Below are 22696 nucleotides of genomic sequence, written 5' to 3' on the forward strand. Positions count from 1 at the left end.
GCCTCTCCTTCCTTCCTCGCTCCCGGCGGGGCCTTTAGAAGCCAAGCCGCGGCTCCCGCCCTACGGCGCGCCAGAGGACGGGGGCGGGGCCCTGGGGAAGGCGGAAGCCGTGGGATCCAGAAGTGCGGGCCGCGCGCGCGCCTGCCGCGATGACATCAGCTGGTTGTCGCCGAGGGAGAGAGAGGGTTAAGAATCCGTTGCACTCGTGCGGCTTCGAGCTGAGGCGGGCGGTGAGTGTCAGGCTGTAGCTCGGGGGTGGTGGTTAGTGGAGGCTTCAGGCCCAGCTTATGCTGATTCCTGGGGGTAACAGGCCACTGAACTGGTGGGGAGAGATCCCTGGGCCCCTGCACTGGGGGCATAGGCAGGGACCCTGAGGGGGAAGAGGGCTCTAGGCCCTTGGACCACCGCTAGGGTTGTCAGGTGTCTGTTTCTTGGCTGGAAAGCCCAGTCGTATTGGAAAACCCGGGAGGTTCTGGTCAGCACTGCTGACTGGGCCGTTAAAAGTCCAGTTGGTGCAGGGCTGGCAGCAGGGCCATCCCTCGGCATATGCAGAATACACAGCTGTGTGGGGCACCAAATTGCCCCACATTTCATGGTGCCCTAGGCAGTTGCATGCTGCATACATGGCAGCAGCTCTGATGGCCAGCCCTATCCCCTGGCTGGCCCCTTTGTGGGCTACACTCACTACAAGGGGCAGGGCTGTCCCTAGGGTGGTGTGGTCCCAGGACAACTCTTAGTCTTCCCCCATGCTCTGTCACCGGCCTGCTCTCCATTCCACCTCTTTCCCACCCCTGCCTCTTCCCTGACTGACTGCACTATCGGCAGGAAGTGGAGCAACCCGGCTCCAGCCTGCTCCACTCTACCAGCTCCCAGCTGCGTCGCTCCGCTTCCCGCTGCCGGTGAGTGCAGGGGGTAGTCCTTCTCCCTCCCCAAGTGACACGGCTGGGGCGGGGAAGCAGAGCAGGCTGGGGCCAGGTCATTCCACTCCTGCTACTGGTGAACGCAGGGGCAGTCCTTTCCCCAGCCCCCACCCTCACCCATGCAAGCGACACGGCTGGGGCCGGGGTGCGGGAAGCAGAGCTGGCTGGGGCTGAGTTGTTCCACTTCCTACTGCTGGCGTCAGGCCCCATGCTAATACCCCGGGCCACTTTGGGCCTGTGGAGCCCCCCAAAACTCCTGCCTCCCTGGCCCCGCAGGCCTCGAGCACAGCTCACATCCTCTGCTGGGGGGGGAAAGGGGGGAAGAGCAGATGCTCGTGGTGCTTAGGACACCATAATTGGTAGCAACGGCCATGGTTGGCAGGCTCCTTACCTGGCTCTGCGCATCTCCTGGAAGTGGTGACATGTCCATCTGGTTCCTAGGTGGAGGGACAGCCATGGCCTGAGTGCTGGCTCTGCAGCTCCCATTGGCTGGGAACCATAGCCAGTGGGAGCTACGGGGGTGGTGCCTGCATGGGGAGGCAGTACACACTGCGCAGAGTTCCCTGGCTACCCCTCTGCCTAGGAGCCGAGGGACACGTCGATGCTTCCAGAGAGCCTCCTAAGGTAAGTGCTGCCTGTCTGGACCCTGCACCCTGAACCCTCTACTGCATCCCAACCCCCTGCCCCAGTTCTGAGCCCTCCCCTGCACCCAAGCTCCCTCCTGGAGCCCATGCCCCACACCCCTCCTGCACCTCAACCCTCACCCCCGTCCTGCACCCAAACTCCCTCTCAGAGTCTGCACCCTACACCCGAATCCCTTGCCCCATCCTGGAATCTGCACCCTAACTCCCTCCCGGAGACTGAGCCCCCTCCCGCACCCAGAATCCCTCCTGAAACCTGCACCCCACATCCCCTCCCGCACCTCAGCCCAGAGCCCCCTCTCGCACCCAAACTCCCTCCTGGAGGCTGTACTCCCTGCTGCACCTTTGCCCCAGCCCTGAGCTCCCTCCTGGAGCCCACACCCTCTCCCATGCTCCAACACCTTGCCCTAGCTCTAAGCCCCCTCCCGTACCCTGAACCCCTCATTTCTGGCCCCACCCTGGAGCCTGCACCCCCAGCCACAGCCCTAGTCCCCTCCTATGCCCCAACCCCCAGCTCGGTGAAAATGAGCGAAGGAGTGGGGGGATGGAGTGAGTTGGGGGTGGGGCCTCAGAAGAGGTGGGGCAAGGGTGTTCAAATTTGTGCAATTAGAAAGTTGGCAACCCTACTGCATTGGAAGGTGAGGGGTAGGTTGGGGGAAGGAGGCCCTGCACTGGAGGGGGGCCAAGAGGATCAGTTGGGGGCGAGGGGTAACCGCTGAAACCCTGTTCTTATTTATGTGTGCAAAAATACAGGCAAGCGTGTGCATCTGAAAAATGCAAGTGGCGAGCAAACGCCAAGCTGCTGGTGAGATGCCAATGCAGCCTTCACTGCTGTGGTGTAAGTGCCCCTCTGTGCGTTACACCTGTAAATCTGAACATCATACTGGATACACAGCTGTGCTTTTTATGGAAAAGTCCTTATAAATGAAAAAATAGAACATCTTTTAAGTCTAATGCTTTTCTCCTGCTTTGTCCATTTAAATATTCATAAAAAGAGAGCCCATTTATTCAGGTATCCTGGCACTGAATAGTTCAGTCACTCTAATGGCAACATGTGCATACACTACTCTTAAAGCCTGTTTTCTGTAAATGAATCAGTTGAATAGTTACCAACAAATCTGTGCAACTATTGAAGAGTGAACATAAAATACAGGTTGCACTTAAAAGGTCAAATAAAAGTAATTTATCCTGTTAAAAAAATGAACAGTACCCAGAATTTTTGGAACTGTATCCTTAAAGCTAAGCTCCTTTAGAACCGCTCTAAAATCCTTTAACACCTACTATTAGAGCCCTTGTCCATGTGTAGGTTATCCCTTGCATCATCTGCTACAGTCTCCTCATCATAGAATCATAGAATATCAGGGTTGGAAGGGACCTCAGGAGGTCATCTAGTCCAACCCCCTGCTCAAAGCAGGACCAATCCCCAATTAAATCATCCCAGCCAGGGCTTTGTCAAGCCTGACCTTAAAAACGTCTAAGGAAGGAGATTCTACCACCTCCCTAGGTAATGCATTCCAGTGTTTCACCACCCTCCTAGTGAAAAAGTTTTTCCTAATATCCAACCTAAACTTCCCCCACTGCAACTTGAGACCATTACTCCTTGTCCTGTCCTCTTCTACCACTGAGAATAGTCTAGAACATCCTCTCTGGAACCACCTCTCAGGTAGTTGAAAGCAGCTATTAAATCCCCCCTCATTCTTCTCTTCTGCAGACTAAACAATCCCAGTTCCCTCAGCCTCTCCTCATAACTCATGTGTTCCAGACCCCTAATCATTTTTGTTGCCCTTCGCTGGACTCTCTCCAATTTATCCACATCCTTCTTGTAGTGTGGAGCCCAAAACTGGACACAGTACTCCAGATGAGGCCTCACCAATGTCGAATAGAGGGGGACGATCACGTCCCTCGATCTACTCGCTATGCCCCTACATATACATCCCAAAATGTCATTGGCCTTCTTGGCAACAAGGGCACACTGCTGACTCATATCCAGCTTCTCGTCCACTGTCACCCCTAGGTCCTTTTCCGCAGAACTGCTGCCTAGCCATTCAGTCCCTAGTCTGTAGCTGTGCATTGGGTTCTTCCATCCTAAGTGCAGGACCCTGCACTTATCCTTATTGAACCTCATCAGATTTCTTTTGGCCCAATCCTCCAATTTGTCTAGGTCCCTCTGTATCCTATCCCTGCCCTCCAGCGTATCTACCACTCCTCCCAGTTTAGTATCATCCGCAAATTTGCTGAGAGTGCAAACCACACCATCCACCAGATCATTTATGAAGATATTGAACAAAACCGGCCCCAGGACCGACCCCTGGGGCACTCCACTTGACACCGGCTGCCAACTAGACATGGAGCCATTGATCACTACCCGTTGACCCCGACAATCTAGCCAACTTTATACCCACCTTATAGTGCATTCATCCAGCCCATACTTCTTTAACTTGCTGACAAGAATACTGTGGGAGACCGTGTCAAAAGCTTTGCTAAAGTCAAGAAACAATACATCCACTGCTTTCCCTTCATCCACAGAACCAGTAATCTCATCATAAGTCATCAGACTTCACCTTGTTCACCTCCAGTCTGTATAAAATGCTGCTGTGAAAATTGCACTTCTCTCATTGTTCTGACTGTGTCACTTCCCTGTTCACTGTCCTTTCCTCACAATCTGCATCAAGTTTATCCTCTTCAAGTCCCAGCACAGCAAATTTACTTTCCTTATATTCCCTCTCTCTTAAGCTTCCGTTTATTCAGAAAATTCTTCCTCTCTCCTTATGTGCCAAGCTACTTTCTGTTGTTTTCTGATTCTTCCTTAAAATGTTTTCTTTGAAGCCTTCTATTGATTATTCTACTTTTGGATTTTTAATCTGTGCCACTTTGAGACTATATATTGAGTCAGAGCTATGTTATTTGTCTGATTTAGATTATAATCTTTGGAGCCAGGGCTGCACTCTTTGTGGAGTGCCAAGCGCACTGGCATCACATCAGGGACGGTTTTGCACAACCTTCCTACCTTATTTTTCCTTTCTTCTCATCATTTTTGAGCATTCTATTACTTCTTTTGACCCAAGCAGTTAGTCAAAGATTTGGGGTCTTGCAGGTTATTACAGATAGGAGGAGAAATTGATGATGGAGCCAGGTAACTTGGATGCGGCCCTGTTTATTACAAAAAATATCCAGAGTCTGTTTCCTTTAACAAAGGGAGAATCAAATGAAAGGAGACCGTGTCCTTGCTCACTGGTACAAGCTTCTTTCACCAGCTTGAAGAGGCTTAAGCCAACTATAATAATTCATATTTAATATGATGTGAAGCTTTGAGGCTCACGATACATTGCTTCTGTCAGTGTGTACAAAAGTGAAATAGCTGAGAGTCCTGCAGAAAGATCTATGGACTTTCTAGGCCAGGGGTTCTCAAACTGGGGATTGTGACCCCTCGGGGGGTCGCAAGGTGTCAACCTCCACTCCCAAACCCTGCTTTGCGTCCAGCATTTATAATAATGTTCAATGTAAAAAAGTTTTTAATTTATAAAGGGGGTCACACTGAGAGGCTTGCTGTGTGAAAGGGGTCACCAGTACAAAAGTTTGAGAACCACTGTTCTAGGCGCTTTTCAATGCTATTCTAACGGTAGTGTAGGGATGCTTCAGGTTCTTATATATTCTCCTTCTATATCATAGAATGAGAAGGGGCCCAGCAGATCAGACAGATTATCTTCTGCATTTAAAAACAAAAGAACGGCCATACTGGGTCAGACCAATGGTCCATATAGCCCAGTATCCTGTCTTCCAACGGTGGCCAATGCCAGGTGCTTCAGAGGAAATGAACAGATCAGGTAATCATCAAGTGATCCATCCCCTGTCGCTCATTCCCAGCTCGTGGCAAACAGAGGCTAGGGACACTTCAGAGCGTGGTTTGCATCCCTGCACATCCTGGCTAATAGCCATTCATGCACCTGTTCTCCATGAATTTATCTAATTCCTTTTTGAACCCTGTTATAGTCTTGGTCTTCACAACATCCTCTGGCAAAGAGTTCCACAGGTTGACTGTATGTTGTGTGAAGAAATACTTCCTTTTGTTTGTTTTAAACCTGCTGCCCATTAATTTCATTTAGTGACACCTAGTTCTTGTGTTATGAGAAGGAGTAAATAACACTTCCTTATTTACTTTGTCCACACCGGTCATGATTTTATAGACTTCTATCATATTCCTGTTAGTTGTTTCTTTTCCAAGCTGAAAAGTCCCAGTCTTATTAATCTCTACTTATATGGAAGCCGTTCCATACCCCTAATAATTTTTGTTGCCCTTTTCTGAACCTTTTCCAATTCCAATATATCTTTTTGAGATGGGGTGACCAGATCTGCACGCAGTATTCAAGATATGGGTGTACCATGGATTTATGTAGAGGCAATACACTTCCTCATTTTCTGTCTTCTTATTCTATCCCTTTCCTAACGATTCCTAACACTGTTAGCTTTCTTGACTGCTGATGCACATTGGGTGGATGTTTTCAGAGAACTACCCACAATAACTCCAAGATCATAGAATCATAGAAGATTAGAGTTGGAAGAGACCTCAGGAGGTCATCTAATCCAACTCCCTACTCAAAGGAGGACCAACCCCAACTAAATCATCCCAGCCAGGGCTTTGTCAAGCTGGGACTTTAAAATCTCTAAGGATGGAGATTCCACCACCTCCCTAGGTAACCCATTCCAGTGCTTCACCACACTCCTAGGGTATGTCTTCACTACAAAAATTTTTTTGCTCTTACTTTTTGACTCTTTGGCTAGCTGTTCTTCAAATTCTTTTTAGACCTTCCCAGTTATATTTTACACTTCACTTGCCACAGTTTATGCTCCTTTCTGTTTTCCTCAATAGGATTTAACTTCCACTTTTTAAAGGATGCCTTTTTGCCTCTCACTACTTCTTACTTTTTTTTTTAGCCATGGTGGCACTTTTTTGATCCTCTATGTTTTTTAATTTGGGGTATACTTTTAAATTGAGCCTCTATTTAAAAAGTTTCCATGCTGCTTACAGGGATTTCACTTTTGGCACTGTAGTTTTTAATTTCTATTTATCTCACTTCCTCATTTTTGTGTAGTTTCCTTTTCTGAAATTAAATGCTACTGTGGTGTCCTCCCATCCCCACAGGAATGTTAAATTTTATTATGGTATGCTCACTATTACCAAGCGGTTCAGCTACATTCACCTCTTGGGCCAGATCCTGTGCTCCATTTAGGACTAAATCAAGAATTGCCTCTCATCTTGTGGGTTCCAGGACTAACTGCTCCAAGAAAGGTGTCATTTAAAGTGTCAAGAAACTTTATCTCTGCATCCCCTCCTCAGGTGACATGTACCCAGTCAATATGGGGATAGTTGAAATCCCCCATTATTAGTGAGGTTTTTTTTTTTATTTTTATAGCCTCTCTAATCTCCCCTGAGCATTTCACAGACACTATCACCATCCTGGTCAGGTGATCAGAGTCTCTTCCATCATTGTCCATAATAATGTTTTATGAAAGTGAGTGCTGCATTTCATAGCATGCATCCCAGAATGTCCAGAGCTTGGTTATTGGACTGCATATTCCAACAGTCTCTACCCACTCCTCTTTAGTTGTCAGAGTGTCCTGGATGCAAGCTGAATGGGTTAACTGGTACCTATATAAATGTTCCCTGTAGTTCTGAGGATATCATTGGGAGAGGTTATTTAAACTTAAGCTATTGTAACTTGGAGCATTTACAAAACACTTATTCATTATTATATATTGTCACTTGTTCTGCTCTGATCTATATCAGTGATACTCCGACCTCAGTGGTTCAGGAGCCAAATTAGCAATCAGCATTACCCAAAAGAGCCACTGTAGTGTGAATTCATTGTTTCATTTACTATTTTTAATATATAGATATATTTTCTCACAACTAAATGACCGACCAAGTATTATTATTTTATCAACAGCAATTGGTTAATAACATAGTAAAAGTACATCCTGATTGGTTAATAATGAAATCACACAGTGCTTTAATAACATGTGCTGCAAAAAGGTGCTGGAGGCAAATTAAAGAGCTGCTTGCATTCCCAAGCCTCAGTCTGAGTATCAGTGATCCATATGTTTGTTTGTTTTTTTTTAAATCAGGGCCTATGAAATAAGAAAAGGAGTACTTGTGGCACCTTAGAGACTAACCAATTTATTTGAGCATGAGCTTTCGTGAGCTACAGCTCACTTCATCGGATGCATGCCGTGGAAACTGTAGCTCACGAAAGCTCATGCTCAAATAAATTGGTTAGTCTCTAAGGTGCCACAAGTACTCCTTTTCTTTTTGCGAATACAGACTAACACGGCTGTTACTCTGAAACTGGCCTATGAAATGTATTTTGTGTTCCACAGTACTATTAGAGCAGATGGAAAATGCTGTGAGGAAGGTATGGGATGGTCCATAAAAGTATCACAAATTCTTATTGGACAACCAAAGGTATACAGCATATCATTTCATTTTTTTGCATGCTTTTCAGTTTTGATTACTTCATTTCAGCTTTTTAGCCCTAGGTTAGTCAACCAGGTGAATGCAAATAAACTATCCTTTTGAGCAAGAACCGTTGTTGATCCACAGAACAATACTGAAGGTTAACTTCAGATGATGCTAAAATTGGGGTCCTGTAGTAGTAGCAACTTTTAAAGGACATGTGGATGCAATGCATTGAAACCTTGACTAATGGAAGACATATGTTTATGAACACAAAGCAACAATTGTGATATAATTGTGTACACAGCTGGCAAAAGTAACTTGAGAATACAGATGCAAAAATAAATATTCTGTTATCAAATTACTCAAATGTTAAGTTGCCATGAGCAATATTAGCTTAATTTTGATTATGTACTTATGATTTCTTTGAAAAATGTTTATCTTCAGATAAACTGGAAAGGCTTTACTGAAAGTTGAAAACTCTTGAGATTCTAGTGTAGTGCACATGCGACTATTTTAAAAAGTGTAAATAGTATTTTAACAAGATTACCTCTCTTAGGTCCTGACAAATGTGTGCTGTAGACTTTTTCTCTGCCTGAATTGAATGATATCACAGATACTACTGCTTATAACACTTGTGATATCACTCAGAAGAACTAGAATGTCTTCAGCTCAGGATCTTGAGTAGGTAAATGTCTCTAACCTTGTTAAAATACACATTTTGATTTCATTATTAATAATCGTTATGTTCAGATATGACAAAGTGGGAATTTTCTATTTTTGAATCCTCTGGGCACCTCAGTTTCCCCTCATACTTTGTATTGCTTCTCATTGGTGGGGGAAGGATTAAGTTTGCTTTAAGGGCAGACTAAGAGACATAGGTATGTTTGTCACCTCCCTGTCTGAGTGGAATAAATAAAATCATGAAGGAATTGGCTGAAATGAACCCAGATCAAGAACCAGTCCAGAGAGACAATGCACGCTCCAGTGACTAATGAATCAGTGCTCAACAGTGGGAAGCTCTGGTTAGGGGGGTGCTGTGAACAAAGCATGGCCCTGCCTGGAGAGCAAGGGACTGGGAGGTGTGGGGATAAGTGTGGGCTCTGGATGAGATATGGGTTCTCTTACCTTTTGAATTTACTAAGAAAGGACACCAGAGAGAGAGAACTTGAAAATAGAATTCATTACAGCTCATCTGATGAATTGGGTCTTGGCCAGAATGGACTATGTGCTTTAAGCGACATAGAATCATAGAATCATAGAAGGTTAGGGTTGGAAGGGACCTCAGGAGGTCATCTAGTCCAACCCCCCTGCTTGAAGCAGGACCAATCCCCAATTTTTGCCCCAGATCCCTAAATGGCCCCCTCAAGGATTGAACTCACAACCCTGGGTTTAGCAGGCCAATGCTCAAACCACTGAGCTATGCCTCCATGTCTGAATGCTAATCTAAGGACTTCTAATGTGGTGGTCCAGTTAACAAATAAATCCTATTCTGTTTTGAAAACGCTGTTTGGGGCTTTACTGCAAATACTGGCTGGGGTGCATTAGTCCCTGAAGAGTGTACAAGTCTCTACCAGGGGGCTATCTCATTTGGACTCGCTGTGTGGCGCTTACAATGTGAAGTAGGAGAGCGGGAGCCAGTAGCTCAGTCCAGGAGGCAGTGAGGATTCATGGTCTCGGAGCAATGAGATCTAATGGGGTTCTGGCCCACTGAAGGGGTTCCTCCAAGTGATTGTTTAAAAACTGGGGTGTAGCAACATCAGGGCTCAAAAAATCCACATGCCAATGGTGAGTAGGAAGCTTTCTTGAGCAAGGAGTTCCCTAAACTTTGCAAAATAAAGTATTTTCTATATTTGTGAAAATGACCTTCCAAACATGTCTCAGATATAGTGTTGCTTCCCTAAAGGTATATCTACACTACGAAATTAGGTCGAATTTATAGAAGTCAATTTTTTAGAAAGCAATTAAGTCGGCGGAGTGCGTCCACAGTACCAAGGCTAGCGTCGACTTCCAGAGCGTTGCACTGTGGGTAGCTTTCCCACAGTCTCCGCCCCCCATTGGAATTCTGGGTTGAGATCCCAGTGCCTGATGGGGCAAAAAACATTGCAGGGGTGGTTCGGGGTATGTTACCAGGCCCTCCCTCCCTGAAAGCAACTGCAGACAATCGTTTTGTGCCTTTTTTCTGGGTTACCTATGCAGATGCCATACCACAGCAACCACGGAGCCCTCTCAGCTCACCGTCGCCGTACATCTCCTGGGTGCTGGCAGGTGCGGGACTGCATTGCTACATAGCAGCAGCTCATTGCCTTGTGGCAGCAGATCATAGAATCAGAATATCAGGGTTGGAAGGGACCTCAGGAGGTCATCTAGTCCAACCCCTTGCTCAAAGCAGGACCAATCCCCAATTTTTGCCCCAGATCTCTAAATGGCCCCCTCAAGAATTCAACTCACAACCCTGGGTTTAGCAGGCCAATGCTCAAACCACTGAGCTATCCCTCCCCCCCAGATGGTGCATTACGACTGGTAGCCGTCCTCCCCATCTCCTGGGAGCTCTTGGCCGACCTCGGTGTGGTCGGTCAGGGCGCCTGGGCAGACACAGGTGCTCCTGGAAGACCTCAATGAGGTCTGTCAGGGGCCCCTGGACATAAACGGGAGTGACTCGGTCATTCTCTTCTTTAAGTTTTGTCTAATGGAGATTCAGTCCTGCCTGGAATATTGGCAGAGGGATAGCTCAGTGGTTTGAGCATTGGCCTGCTAAACCCAGGGTTGTGAGTTCAATCCTTGAGAGAACCATTCTGCCTCAGGTCGCTCTTCCAGCCAGCAGCACCGTGACCACCCAGGAGACTGACAGCTTGCAGTCGTACTGCACTGTCTGCTGCCAGCCTACCCCTTTCTCCCCACTCCCTCCCTCCATGAAAACAACAGCCAACAATCTTTTTGCGCCTTTTTCTGCGCGGGCGCCATATTGCTGTCAGCATCGTCCTCCACCCGCTGCTTCTGCTGCCACTCTGCTCTCCTGCTCACGCCATACCATGGCAAGCATGGAGCCCGCTCAGATCACCGCGGCAGTTGTGACTGTTCTAGACATCATGCGCATTATCCAGCAGTATATGCAGAACCAGAACCTGCAAAAGCAGGCGATGGCAGTGCGGTGAGGACAGTGATGAGGACATAGACACAGACTTCTCTCAAAGTACGGGCCCCAGCAATTTGGCCATCCTGGTGGCAATGGGGCAGGCTCATGCCGTGGAACGCCGATTCTGGGCCTGGGAAACAAGCACAGACTGGTGGGACCGCACAGTGTTGCAGGTCTGGGACGATTCCCAATGGCTGCAAAATTTTCGCATGCGTAAGGGCACTTTCATGGAACTTTGTGACTTGCTTTCCCCTGCCCTGAAGCGCATGAATACCAAGATGAGAGCAGCCGTCACAGTTCACAAGCGAGTGGTGATAGCCCTCTGGAAGCTTGCAACGCCAGACAGCTACCGGTCAGTCGGGAATCAATTTGGAGTGGGCAAATCTACTGTGGGGGCTGCTGTGATGCAAGTAGCTAACGCGATCACTGAGCTGCTGCTATCAAGGGTAGTGACTCTGGGAAATGTGAAGGTCACAGTGGATGGCTTTGCTGCAATGGGATTCCCTAACTGTGGTGGGGTCATAGACGGAACACATATCCCTATCTTGGGACCAGACCACCAAGGCAGCGAGTACATAAACCGCAAGGGGTACTTTTTCAATGGTGCTGCAAGCACTGGTGGATCACAAGGGACGTTTCACCAACATCAACGTGGGATGGCCGGGAAAGGTACATGACGCTTGCATCTTCAGGAACTTTAGTCTGTAGGAACGGCTGCAGCAAGGAACTTACTTTCCAGACCAGAAAATAACCGTTGAGGATGTTGAAATGCCTATAGTTATCCTTGGGGACCCAGCCTACCCCTTAATGTCATGGCTCATGAAGCTATACACAGGCACCCTGGACAGTAGTCAGGAGCTGTTCATCCATAGGCTGTGCATTTGGATGTTTAAAAGCACACTGGTGCAGTTTACTGACTAGATTAGACCTCAGCGAAACCAATATTCCCATCATTATTACTGCTTGATGTGTGCTCCACAATATCTGTGAGAGTAAGGGGGAGACGTTTATGGCGGGCGGGAGGTTGAGGCTGATTACGCGCAGCCAGACACCAGGGCAGTTAGAAGAGCACAGCAGGCCGTGGTGCACATCATAGAAGCTTTGAAAACCAGTTTCATAACTGGCCAGGCTACAGTATGACAGTTCTGTTTGTTTCTCCTTGATGAAAACCCCTGCCCCTTGGTTCACTCTACTTCCCTGTAAGCCAGCCGCCCTCCTCTCCCCCCTTTGATCACTGCTTGCAGAGGCAATAAAGCCATTGTTGTTTCAAATTCATGCATTCTTTATTAATTTGTCACACAAATGGGGGGATAACTGCCAAGGTAGCCCGGGAGGGGTGGGAGTAGGGAAGCACCGGGTGGGGTGGGGGAGTAAGGGAGGACGGAAGGACAAAGCCACACTGCACTTCAAAACTTATTGAATGCTAGCTTTCTGTTGCTTGGGCAGTCCTCTGGGGTAGAGTGGTTGGGTGCCTGGAGGCCCCCCACCACATTCTTGGGCGTCTGGGTGAGGAGGCTATGGAACTTGGGGAGGAGGGCGGTTAGTTACACAGGGGCTGCAGCGGTGGTCTGTGCTCCTGCTGCCTTTCCTGCACCTCAGCTATACACCGGAGTATATCAGTTTGATCCTCCAGTAGCCTCAGCATTGCATCCTGCCTCCTCTCATCATGCTGACGCCAGCTCTTCTCTTGCTCGTCCCTCCTATCCTCGCGTTCATTTTGTGCTTTCCTGGACTCTGACATTGTCTCCCTCCACGCATTGTGCTGGGCTCTTTCAGTGTACGAGGCCTGCATGAGCTTAGAGAACATTTCATCGCGAGTGTGTGTGTGGTTTTTTTTTTTTTTTTTTTTTACTTCTAATCTTTGATAGCCTCTGGGACGGAGATGATACGTGGAGCGATGAAACATTTGCCGCTGCAGGAGGGGAAAAAAGGGAGATTAGTCTTTAAAAGTACACATTTTAGAGAACAAGGGGTAGACTCTTTCATGGTGAACCAAGCTGTTAACATTACATAGTATGTGTGCTTTGTTTACAAGGTCGCATTTTGCCCCTTATATTGAGGGCCTGCCAGTATGGTGTGAGAGATGACACGCACAGGGCCAGTGGGCAACAGAATTCAGCTTGCAGCCACAGTCTTTTGACTTCTTTAACCTTCCTAAGATGTGGGGATGGTTTCAAACAGCAGTACCCTCATTTCACATACCAAGCACCCGTTGGGTTGGCCATTTAAAAGGAGGGGCTGCGGTTTTCAGGTTAACGTGCAGCACAAACCCAACTCACCGTCTTCCCCCACACACACACCCAATTCTCTGGGATGATCGCTTCACCCCTCCCCCCACCACGTGGGTAACAGCAGGGAAGATTTCTGTTCAGCCACAGGCAAACAGCCCAGCAGGAACGGCCACCTCTGAATGTCCCCTTAATAAAATTCCCCTATTTCAACCAGGTGACCATGAATGATATCACTCTCCTGAGGATAACACAGAGCGATAAAGAACGGATGTTGCTTGAATGCCAGCAAACACCGGGACCATACGCTGCCATGCTTTGTTATGCAATGATTCCAGACTACATGCTGCTGGTGTGCCATGGTAAAGTGTCCTACCATGGAGGACGGAAGAAGGCTGCCCTTCCCCAGAAACCTTTTGCAAAGGCTTTGGAAATACATCCAGGAGAGCTGCACTGAGATGTCCCTGGAGGATTTCCAGTCCATCCCCAGATGTGTTAACAGACTTTTCCAGTAGCTGTACTGGCCGCGAATGCATCCCAAGTCTTCAGGGCAAATTAATCTTTAAACACGCTTGCTTTTAAACCGTGTATTATATTTACAAAGGTACACTCACCAGAAGTCCCTTCTCCGCCTTCTAGATCCGGGAGCCCACCTTCGGTGGGTTGGGAGGGTACTAGATCCAGGGTGAGAAACAGTTCCTGGCTGTCGGGGAAAACGGTTTCTCTGCTTGCTTACTGTGCTTCAACCTCCTCCTCTTCCTCGTCCCCAAAATCCGCATCCCTGTTGCGTGAGAGTCCATTGACGGAGTCCACACACAGGGCTGGGGTAGTTGTAGGGGCACCCCCTAGAATGGCATGCAGCTCATCATAGAAGCGGCATGTCTGGGGCTCTGACCCAGAGCAGCCGTTTGCCTCTCTGGTTCTTTGGTAGGCTTACCTGAGCTCCTTAAGTTTCACACAGCACTGCTGCGGGTCCCTGTTATAGCCTCTGTCCTTCATGCCCTTGGAGATTTTTTTTCAAATATTTTGGCATTTCGTCTTTTCGAACGGAGTTCTGATAGCACGGATTCGTCTTCCTATACAGTGATCAGATACAGTACTTCCCATTCAGTCCATGCTGGAGCTCTTTGTGATTCTGGGACTGCATGGTCACCTGTGCTGAAGAGCTCTGCATGGTCACCTGTGCTGATCAGCTCACCACGCTGGCCAAATAGGAAATGAAATTCAGAAGTTCGCGGGGCTTTTCCTGTCTACCTGGCCTGTGCATCTGAGTTGAGAGTGCTGTCCAGAGCAGTCACAATAGAGCACTCTGGGATAGCTCCCGGAGGCCAATATCGTTGAATTGCATCTGCACTACCCCAAATTGGACCCAGCAAGGTTGATTTCTGCGCTAATCCACTCATCAGGGAGGAGTACAGAAACCAGTTTTTAGAGCCCTTAAAGTTGGGGAAAAAATGGCTTTGTAGTGTGGACGGGTGCAGGGCTAAACCAATCTAACGCTGCTAAATCCGACCTAAACTCGTAGTGTAGACCAGGGCTAAGTCTGCTGACAATCCCACTGCCTATGCTTCTGTTCAGAGCTTTGCCAGATGAAGTCAGTAAAATCTGACCAGACTCTTGTCAGTTTTCTTTACTAGTGTTCAGAATCATGTTGGTAACAGTTAAACAGACAAGAATAGACAAATTTCGTGATGCAGTTAATGGAGGTGTTGACTGAGAAAGGGGACCTCAAACCAGAGGCTAGAAAATATGTACAGTGTTGGAAATGTTCCCCTGGGAAACACAGCAAGAGGGAGGAGAGAATGCTCATCTTTTCCAGTAATGGTGTGGAATAAGTGGCTTCAAATATATAGTCCTACTAGTTCAGTGGTTCTCAAACTTTTGTATTGGTGACCCCTTTCACGCAGCAAGCCCCCACCTTATAAATTAAAAACACATTTTTTTATAATATATATATTTATCACTTTTATAAATGCTGGAGGCAAAGCAGGGTTTGGGGTAAAGGGTGATAGCTTGCGTCCCCCACATAATAACCTTGTGACCCCCTGAGGGTCACCACCCCCAATTTGAAAACCCCTGATCTATCATACACCCCCTTAGTCATCTCTGATCCAATCTGAATAGTCCCAGTCTTTTTAATCTCTTCTTAGATGAAAGTTGTTCTGTACACTTAATCATTTTTGTTGCCGTTCTCTCTGTCTTTTCCACTTCTAAAATGTATTTTTTGGGATAAGGCAACTGGAACTGCATGCAGTATTCAAGGTGTGGGTCTACCATGGATTTGTATAGTGGCATTATGATAGTTATGGTCTTATTATTAGGGCCCTACCAAATTCATGGTTTATTTTGGTCAATTTTAGTGTGTGTGTGTGTGTGTGTTTAAAATTAGTTAATTTCACATTTTCAGATGTTTACACAGTAACTCCTCACTGGCGGGTTAATGTTTTGTTATGTTGCTGATCAGTTAGAGAACATGCTTGTTTAAAGTTGCGCAATGCTCCCTTATAACATTGTTTGGCAGCCGCCTGCTTTGTCCACTGCTTGCAGGAAGAGCAGCCCATTGGAGCTAGCTGGTGGGGGCTTGGAACCAGGGTCGGCAGGCAGCCCCCCCATCAGCTCCCTGTTCCCTGTGCTGCAGCCGCCCAGCAGGCTGTCAATTGCCAGTCAGTTCAGCTGTCCCTCCCCCCACTGCCTTGTGCTGCTCCTGCCTGCCTTCTGGCTTGGAGCTGCTCCCGAAAGCCTCCTAGTTGCTGTGCGGGGAGGTAAGGAGGGGGAACAGGGGTGCTAATGTCAGGGTGTCCCCCTCCCCTCTGCTCCTGCACCCCATCTCCTCAGAGCAGGGGGGACACGCGACAGGGTTCAGGACAGAGCGAGCTTGCTGGCAGCAGCTGCTGTCTCAATTTACTTATCTACTTAAAAAGGCAGTGTACTTAGAGTGTGGGCAGTGGTGTCTCTGTCTCTCTCTGCCATGCAGTCTCCCCTCCCTCCATTTGTGCTGCCTTGTAGAGTGTGAGGTTACGTTAACAACATGTGTTAACCCTTGAGGGCTCAGCCAAGTGCTAGTTTATCATTTAGCAGTAAGGTATTCCCTAAGAAATATCCCCTTTTCCACCCTCTGACTTCACCACCTCAGCCAAGCTTCACAATCATCATTGCTGTGTACAGTATTAAATTGTTTGTTTAAAAGTTATACTCTGTGTGTGTGTGTGTGTGTGTGTGTGTGTGTGTGTGTATATATATATATATACATGTCTTTTGTCTGATGAAAAAAAATTTCCTGGAACCTAACGCCCCTGTTTACATTAATTATTATGGGGAAATTGGATTTGCTTAACATCATTTCGCTTAAAGTAGCCTTTTTCAGGAAGATAACTACAATGTTAAGCGAGGAGTTACTGTATCTGAAATTTCACGGTGTTGTAACCGTGAAGGTCCCGAACCAAAAGGTGGTCAGGTGGTGGTGGTGGGGCCGCAAGGCTATTGTAGCGGGATTGTGGGATTGCCACTCTTATTTCTGCCCTGCTGCTGGCAGGAGCACTGCCTTCAGAGCTGGGCAGCCAGAGAGGAAGGCTGCTGCCTGGGTACCCATCTCTAAAACCACCAGCAGCACAGAAGTGAGGGTTGCAGGGTATTGCAGGATGAGTTACCATAGGTCTGGTTCCTGCAGTTTCCCTTCCCTGTGGCCGGCTGACAGCTGGAGCCGCAGCTTCTCCACACAGAGGGGTGACAGCTGGAGCCACAGCCTCTGGGGCAGGGAGGAGGGGTGTAACAGCTGGAGCTGTGGAGCTTCCTGCAGCTGGGGAGAATCCCAGAGATGGATCTGACCTTCTCTGGGAGTGGTCTTACAGGGGAAGAAGTTGTTTCAATCCCTGGCGGGCACTAGCAGCTAGAGCCCTGTGCAGGATAGGAGCTGCTGGCTGGGGTCCAGATTTCACAGGGGAGATCATATTTCACAGTCTGTTAATCATTTTTCACAGCTGTAAATTTGGTGGGGCCCTAGTAATAGGTAATTCAGAACCCATCATTTCATATGTATAGTTGGGATTATGTTTTCCAAAATGTATTACTTTGCATTTATCAACATTGAATTTCATCCGCCATTTAATTAAGGGAATCACCCTGGTAGAAATCTCAATACCTTCCCTGTCCCTGAACTGAGGGGCTGGGGAAATAGGGCAAATGGGCTTGGCTTCTCACCTGCGTGTTCAGCATACTCCCCATCCCACAAGTGGCATTGCAAGGGGCATATCTTTGTAAGGGAAAAGGGGTATGTTGGGAAAAGTATTTTTCACCGTAGCTAGTGGATGCATGTAAATTTTCTAGCCCTGCATACATTTTTTTCCCCCTTCTATTTTGGAATTTTATAATAGAGCATTTAGGATTTGTGCAAAACTTTGCAGTTCATTTCCAAGCATTTTGTGTAACATTTCAGGATGACTTTGAGAAGGATTTCCAGTTTACTCTGCAAATCTGGAATCTTGGGTGTGATGAACAAAAATAGCTGATTAAGCACACATTTTGATAGCGCAAGCCTTTTTATACGTTATTCAGCAAACATTTTAAACTCTGTTTTAAATTGTATTCTTGATAGTACCAACTAAGAAATGCGTTTTTTGTTTTGGCTTCAGGTACTGATGTTGCATTAACCTCCTTCTTTTGCTTGGAATCAAAATGTCAAAGAGATCTGAGGCTCCGCTTTCCTTGACTGACTGTCTTTGCCAAATCTGCATGGAAATTTTTGTGGAGCCAGTGACCCTGCCATGCAACCACACACTCTGTAACTCTTGTTTCCAGTTGACAGTAGAGAAGGCAAGTCTGTACTGCCCTTTTTGCCGCCGGCGGGTCTCTTCTTGGGCACGATATAATGCCCGCAAAAATACTCTTATCAATTGGGAACTGTGGGAAAGGATTCAAAAGAATTACCCAGAAGAATGCCAGCGCAGAGTTAATGGACAGGATCTGGAAGAGGACAGTAAGTAAAATGACATTTGTCTTGTATCTGTTTGTGCTGTCGCAAAGTAATTGGTATTAGTGAGCTTGGATGTCATGAAGTGAGATCATAAAGCAATTGCTGGCACAGCTAAATTATTGAATCATCTGGGAAATGCAGTCTCACACTAGTTTGCTGTTGTTAAAGGTAATTTGCAAAGGAAAGAAATGAGCTTGTGCCCTTTTTTATGTTCGTTTTTTCAAAAGTGCACATTTGTTTTTCTGTTTTGTGTTTTACACAAAAAATGGGCATCTTGTCTATGCAAGGAAAATTACCAGTAGTGGTAATAGAGGAGGCTGTAAATGTAAATGGTGCTTGGGTCTTTTTATTTGATCACCAACATAGTATGAGTGACATGGTTAAAAATACCCAAGCCCTGGCTACATTTTACTGACACCAGGTCACAGCCTGGGAGACTGCTGGATAGACTACTGTAATGGCGGGAAGTTGGGCAGGGCAATGGGTAGTCCCAAGTGGTGGTCAGAGTTAACACAAGGGAAGATCTAATCCAAGGGGAAGGTACAGCGAGGAGGGTGCTGGGGTTAGGGCGAGGCAGCCAGATGAGGTCAGGTGGGGCAAGGCAGGGTCAGGTGGGTCTGACTAGCAACTAGCAGGCAATGGCTTCTTGCTCAGACAAGCCCAGAAGTGAGGCAGTAAGTTTATATATAGTCACCAACCAATCAGGGTCAAGATCCTGTGGTCAGTCAAGAAGCAGGTCATGGAACCCTGAAAGCTGGCCCACCAAGTCTGTGAATTCCCTTGTAACCAATGTGTCGGTGTGGCCTGATGGCCTAGGCTACTTCCAAACAAAACAGTGGGTATGGGTTCGAGCCCAAGGTTCTGACAACTACTAGGATTGGCATCACAGTCATAAGGAAGTGAAACGTGGTTAACTGAGAGTTAGAATGATTTTTATTTAGGCCAGGTCTACACTATAGACCTATATCGGAATAACTGTGTCGCTCATGGGAGTGAAAAATCCATGCCCCTGAGCAACATAGTTATATCGACCTCAGCTCCCATGTTGACATTCCTGATATTTCTAAGGTAAAATAAATTGAAAAAAATTCTTTAGATATCATCATCATCATGATGATTCTCAGCCTTGGGTCTTAACCCTCCAACTTCATATTGACTTTGGAAGTTCCAACCAAATAGTTTTGGAGGGCTGAACGCTTTCACTGACATCAGTTGATTTTATTTACTCCTGAGGTTTCCTCAGGATTTTCAACAAATTATTTCAGTATCTTTGCTGTTCTGTATTTAAATATCAAAAGACAGACTTGTTGCTCAGGAGACTATGATGGGCAGTGTCTTCTATGTGAAAGTTGGGCTCTTCCAGGTCCACTGGACCCTAGTGGTGGCCAGCAGCACTGCAGCCCATTTTTGTGGGCTAAAGGAAATTCTGTACATACAACATTAATTTCTGCAAAATTCTGCATTGCGCAGTGGCGCAGAATTTCCTTAGGAGTAAGGTCCTGTAGCTTCTGGGACAAAGCGATCTATAGGGGAAAGGTCTGGACTGGAGTAAGATCTGACCAAGAGGCGAGGGGCCTCACCCCCTTCTCTCCCACTCCAACAAGAGGAAACAACTAGACACTGAAAGTGAACTGGGAAGCCCCAGATGATTATCTGAATTGTTGAGACTGTGAGAGCAACCCTTTGCTGAGAGGGAAGCAGTGTGTGGGGATTTCACCCCTAGCCAAAGAGAGAACAGGAGATGTAGGAAGTGGCCCAGGAGAGGCTGGTCTAGTGTATTAGCTAAGAGGGTCTGAGACTGTCTCCTCACCACTTCCCCATTGGAGAGGGAGGACCTTGGTACCCCTTCCCTCCTCTGCTGGCTGACTGAGAGAACCCAGGAAGCACAGGGGGATGACAGACTGTAACTTGACAGCCAGGCCCTCAGACTGCCTGACAAGGGAATCCCAAAACTATGGGAGGTTGTTGCACTGCAGCCTGCACCCTAGGCCTGATGGCCCCAAATAAAGCTCGCAACAGGAACACAGATTGTCTCTTGGTGTTAAATTGGGTTTCCTGGCTATTTGTGGCTGTTTTATACAGATTTTGTCTTCATGTGAAGATGTTATGACTATAGAATATTAGGGTTGGAAGAGACCTCAGGAGGTCATCTAGTCCAACCCCTGCTCAAATCAGGACCAACACCAACTAAATCGTCCCAGCCAAGGCTTTGGAAAGGACTCTTACTTTTAGAAAGTAAATAGCTCAAGAAATGTCCCATTTAATAAAAATAGCAACAATACACACTAGATCAGGCAGTGATAAAATTATAGGCACATGCTATGAACTTGCTCCACTGATGAAACCTGCACATTAGTGTTTGCAAAATAAGGGCAGTTCTGATTGCTCTAAGAACCTTCAGAGCCTGATAACCCAGAAATTTCAAACAAGTAATCAGGGCATCATATCCTTCATCAAGAAGGAGGGAGACATGCTTAATTTTGCTTCTTTGAAAATAATAATCTTACAGGAATCTCACTTGTCCATTCACTGTCATCAGAGTTTGAGTGGCTTTACCTGTACAGCTATGAATTGATAAATTTCTTCCATTTATTTGAAAAAGAAACTGACATCTGAGGACACCAGTGAGCTCTATCACTGCCAATCCAGGCTGGGAATGTTCCTCTGTTGATATATGGAGGTGAAGCCCTGCAACAGATTAGCTTTGAGAGTTCTATCCAGTCAAGAATTTTTAGCGCTCAAGAGTGAGAATCCTGTGAAATAGCTTCAAATCAACAGAGCAACACACATTTCAGGCTGTCTTTATATACTATAAAGAACAAAAGAGGGCACAGACTCTTTTTTTTCCTTTGAAGGTCAGCTTTAAGATCTTTACATTTCATGCTGCACTATCCTAAAGTGTAAGGAAGCCTGGCCATTTTCCTCATAGAGCAGAGGTGGGCAAACTACGGCCTGTGGGCCACATCTGGCCCGTGGGACCATCCTGCCCGGCCCTTGAGCTTCCAGCCGGGGAGGCTGGCCCCTGGCTCCTCCCCTGCTGTCCCCCCTTCCCTGCAGCCTCAGCTCGCTGTGCCGCCAGCACTCTGGGAGGCAGGGCTGCAAGCTCCTACCGGGCAGCATTCGGACTGGGTGGCGTGGCTGCCAGACATGCCGCTCTGAGCGGCATGGAAAGGGGGCGGGGAGCGGGGGGTTGGATAAGGGGTAGGGAATCCTGGGGGGCAGTCCGGGAGCAGGGGGCGGTTGGATGGGGTGGAGGTTTTGGGGAGGTAATCGGGGGGAGTGGTCAGGGAACAGGGGAGGTTGGATAGGCGTGGGAGTACTGGGGGGCCTGTCAGAGGGCGGGGGTGTGGATAGGGGTTGGGACAGGGAGCAGGGGGGGGTTGGATGGGTGGGAGGTTCTGAGAGAGGCAGATAGGGGGCAGGGGCCAGGCTGTTTGGGGAGGCACAGCCTTCCCTACCCAGCCCTCCATACAGTTTCAGAACCCCTCAGGCCAAAAAGTTTGCCCACCCCTGTCATAGAGGGTGAGGGAAGCTGGAAGTGATTTGAGAGATGTATTTGCTTTCTCACTGAATTGGAACATACTGCATGTTCCCACTAGGTGGACACAGTTGAGTTAAGGTGCAGTATTGGATATGGTTGTGTTCTGCATATTTTAGGTTTAAGTTAAACTAGGATAATATGAAATTGTAATGGACTATAGGATGAAAATAATCTATAAAAATCTGAGCTATCTAAAGTGATCATTTTGTTTTCCCCACACTCCCCTTCTCTCTTTCTCTGGATTAGTTTGCATATCCCAACCACTGCATCAGCTAAGCAAGCCTGGGGAACTGAGACAGGAATATGAGGCAGAGATTAGCAAGGTAAGTCTAGAAAATTCTGTTTAAAGTAGTAACTGCCTTGACTATTGATTTATTTGAATCTTGTATGTATAGAATGACTCCAGTATTTGACTATTTAATTAGAATAACTTTCCTCTTTCTTTCTTTTAAAATAGAAAGTAAGTTTAGTGCTGTGTTGGAAAATTGAAGAGGAAAGAGCTACAAGAATGGTTTGAGGTTTGGTAACACACCTTACAGTGACAGACTTGAGTTCAGTTTTTCTTATTAAAGAGAAGGTTAGGAGGTGACTTGATCATGATGTACAAGACACTATCCAGGGAGAGGGCATTTGATACTACTGGGCTCTTTAATCTAGCACACAAGGGCGTAACAATATCAAATGTCCGGAAGTCAAAGCTATAAAAATTCAAACAAGAAAATTGCACACCTGATTTAAGTTGTCGTAGGTGGCCATTGGAGTAGTTTACCAAGGAATGTGACTAATTCTCAATCTTCATCTTTCAATAAA

General features: G+C 47.0%; 1 protein-coding gene across 7 annotated transcripts in view; it reads left to right on the forward strand.

The window, feature by feature from the left end:
- Positions 1–22696, forward strand: part of RNF168 (ring finger protein 168) — a 33046-nt gene continuing 10350 nt past the window's right edge. Inside the window, exons 1-5 of one of the 7 annotated variants that reach the window (XM_073360398.1) lie at positions 1–230; positions 7937–8021; positions 8572–8700; positions 18005–18348; positions 22133–22209. In XM_073360398.1, the coding sequence (XP_073216499.1) occupies positions 18048–18348; positions 22133–22209 (378 nt within the window). In that variant the 5' untranslated portion in view covers positions 1–230; positions 7937–8021; positions 8572–8700; positions 18005–18047. Of the gene's footprint in view, positions 231–1361; positions 1545–2314; positions 2400–7936; positions 8022–8571; positions 8701–18004; positions 18349–22132; positions 22210–22696 lie in introns of those variants that run through there. The other 6 variants (XM_073360400.1, XM_073360401.1, XM_073360396.1 and 3 more) reach the window with 6 other exon arrangements.

The sequence above is a fragment of the Lepidochelys kempii genome, chromosome 9 (assembly GCF_965140265.1).
Source record: "Lepidochelys kempii isolate rLepKem1 chromosome 9, rLepKem1.hap2, whole genome shotgun sequence".
Taxonomy (NCBI): domain Eukaryota; kingdom Metazoa; phylum Chordata; order Testudines; family Cheloniidae; genus Lepidochelys; species Lepidochelys kempii.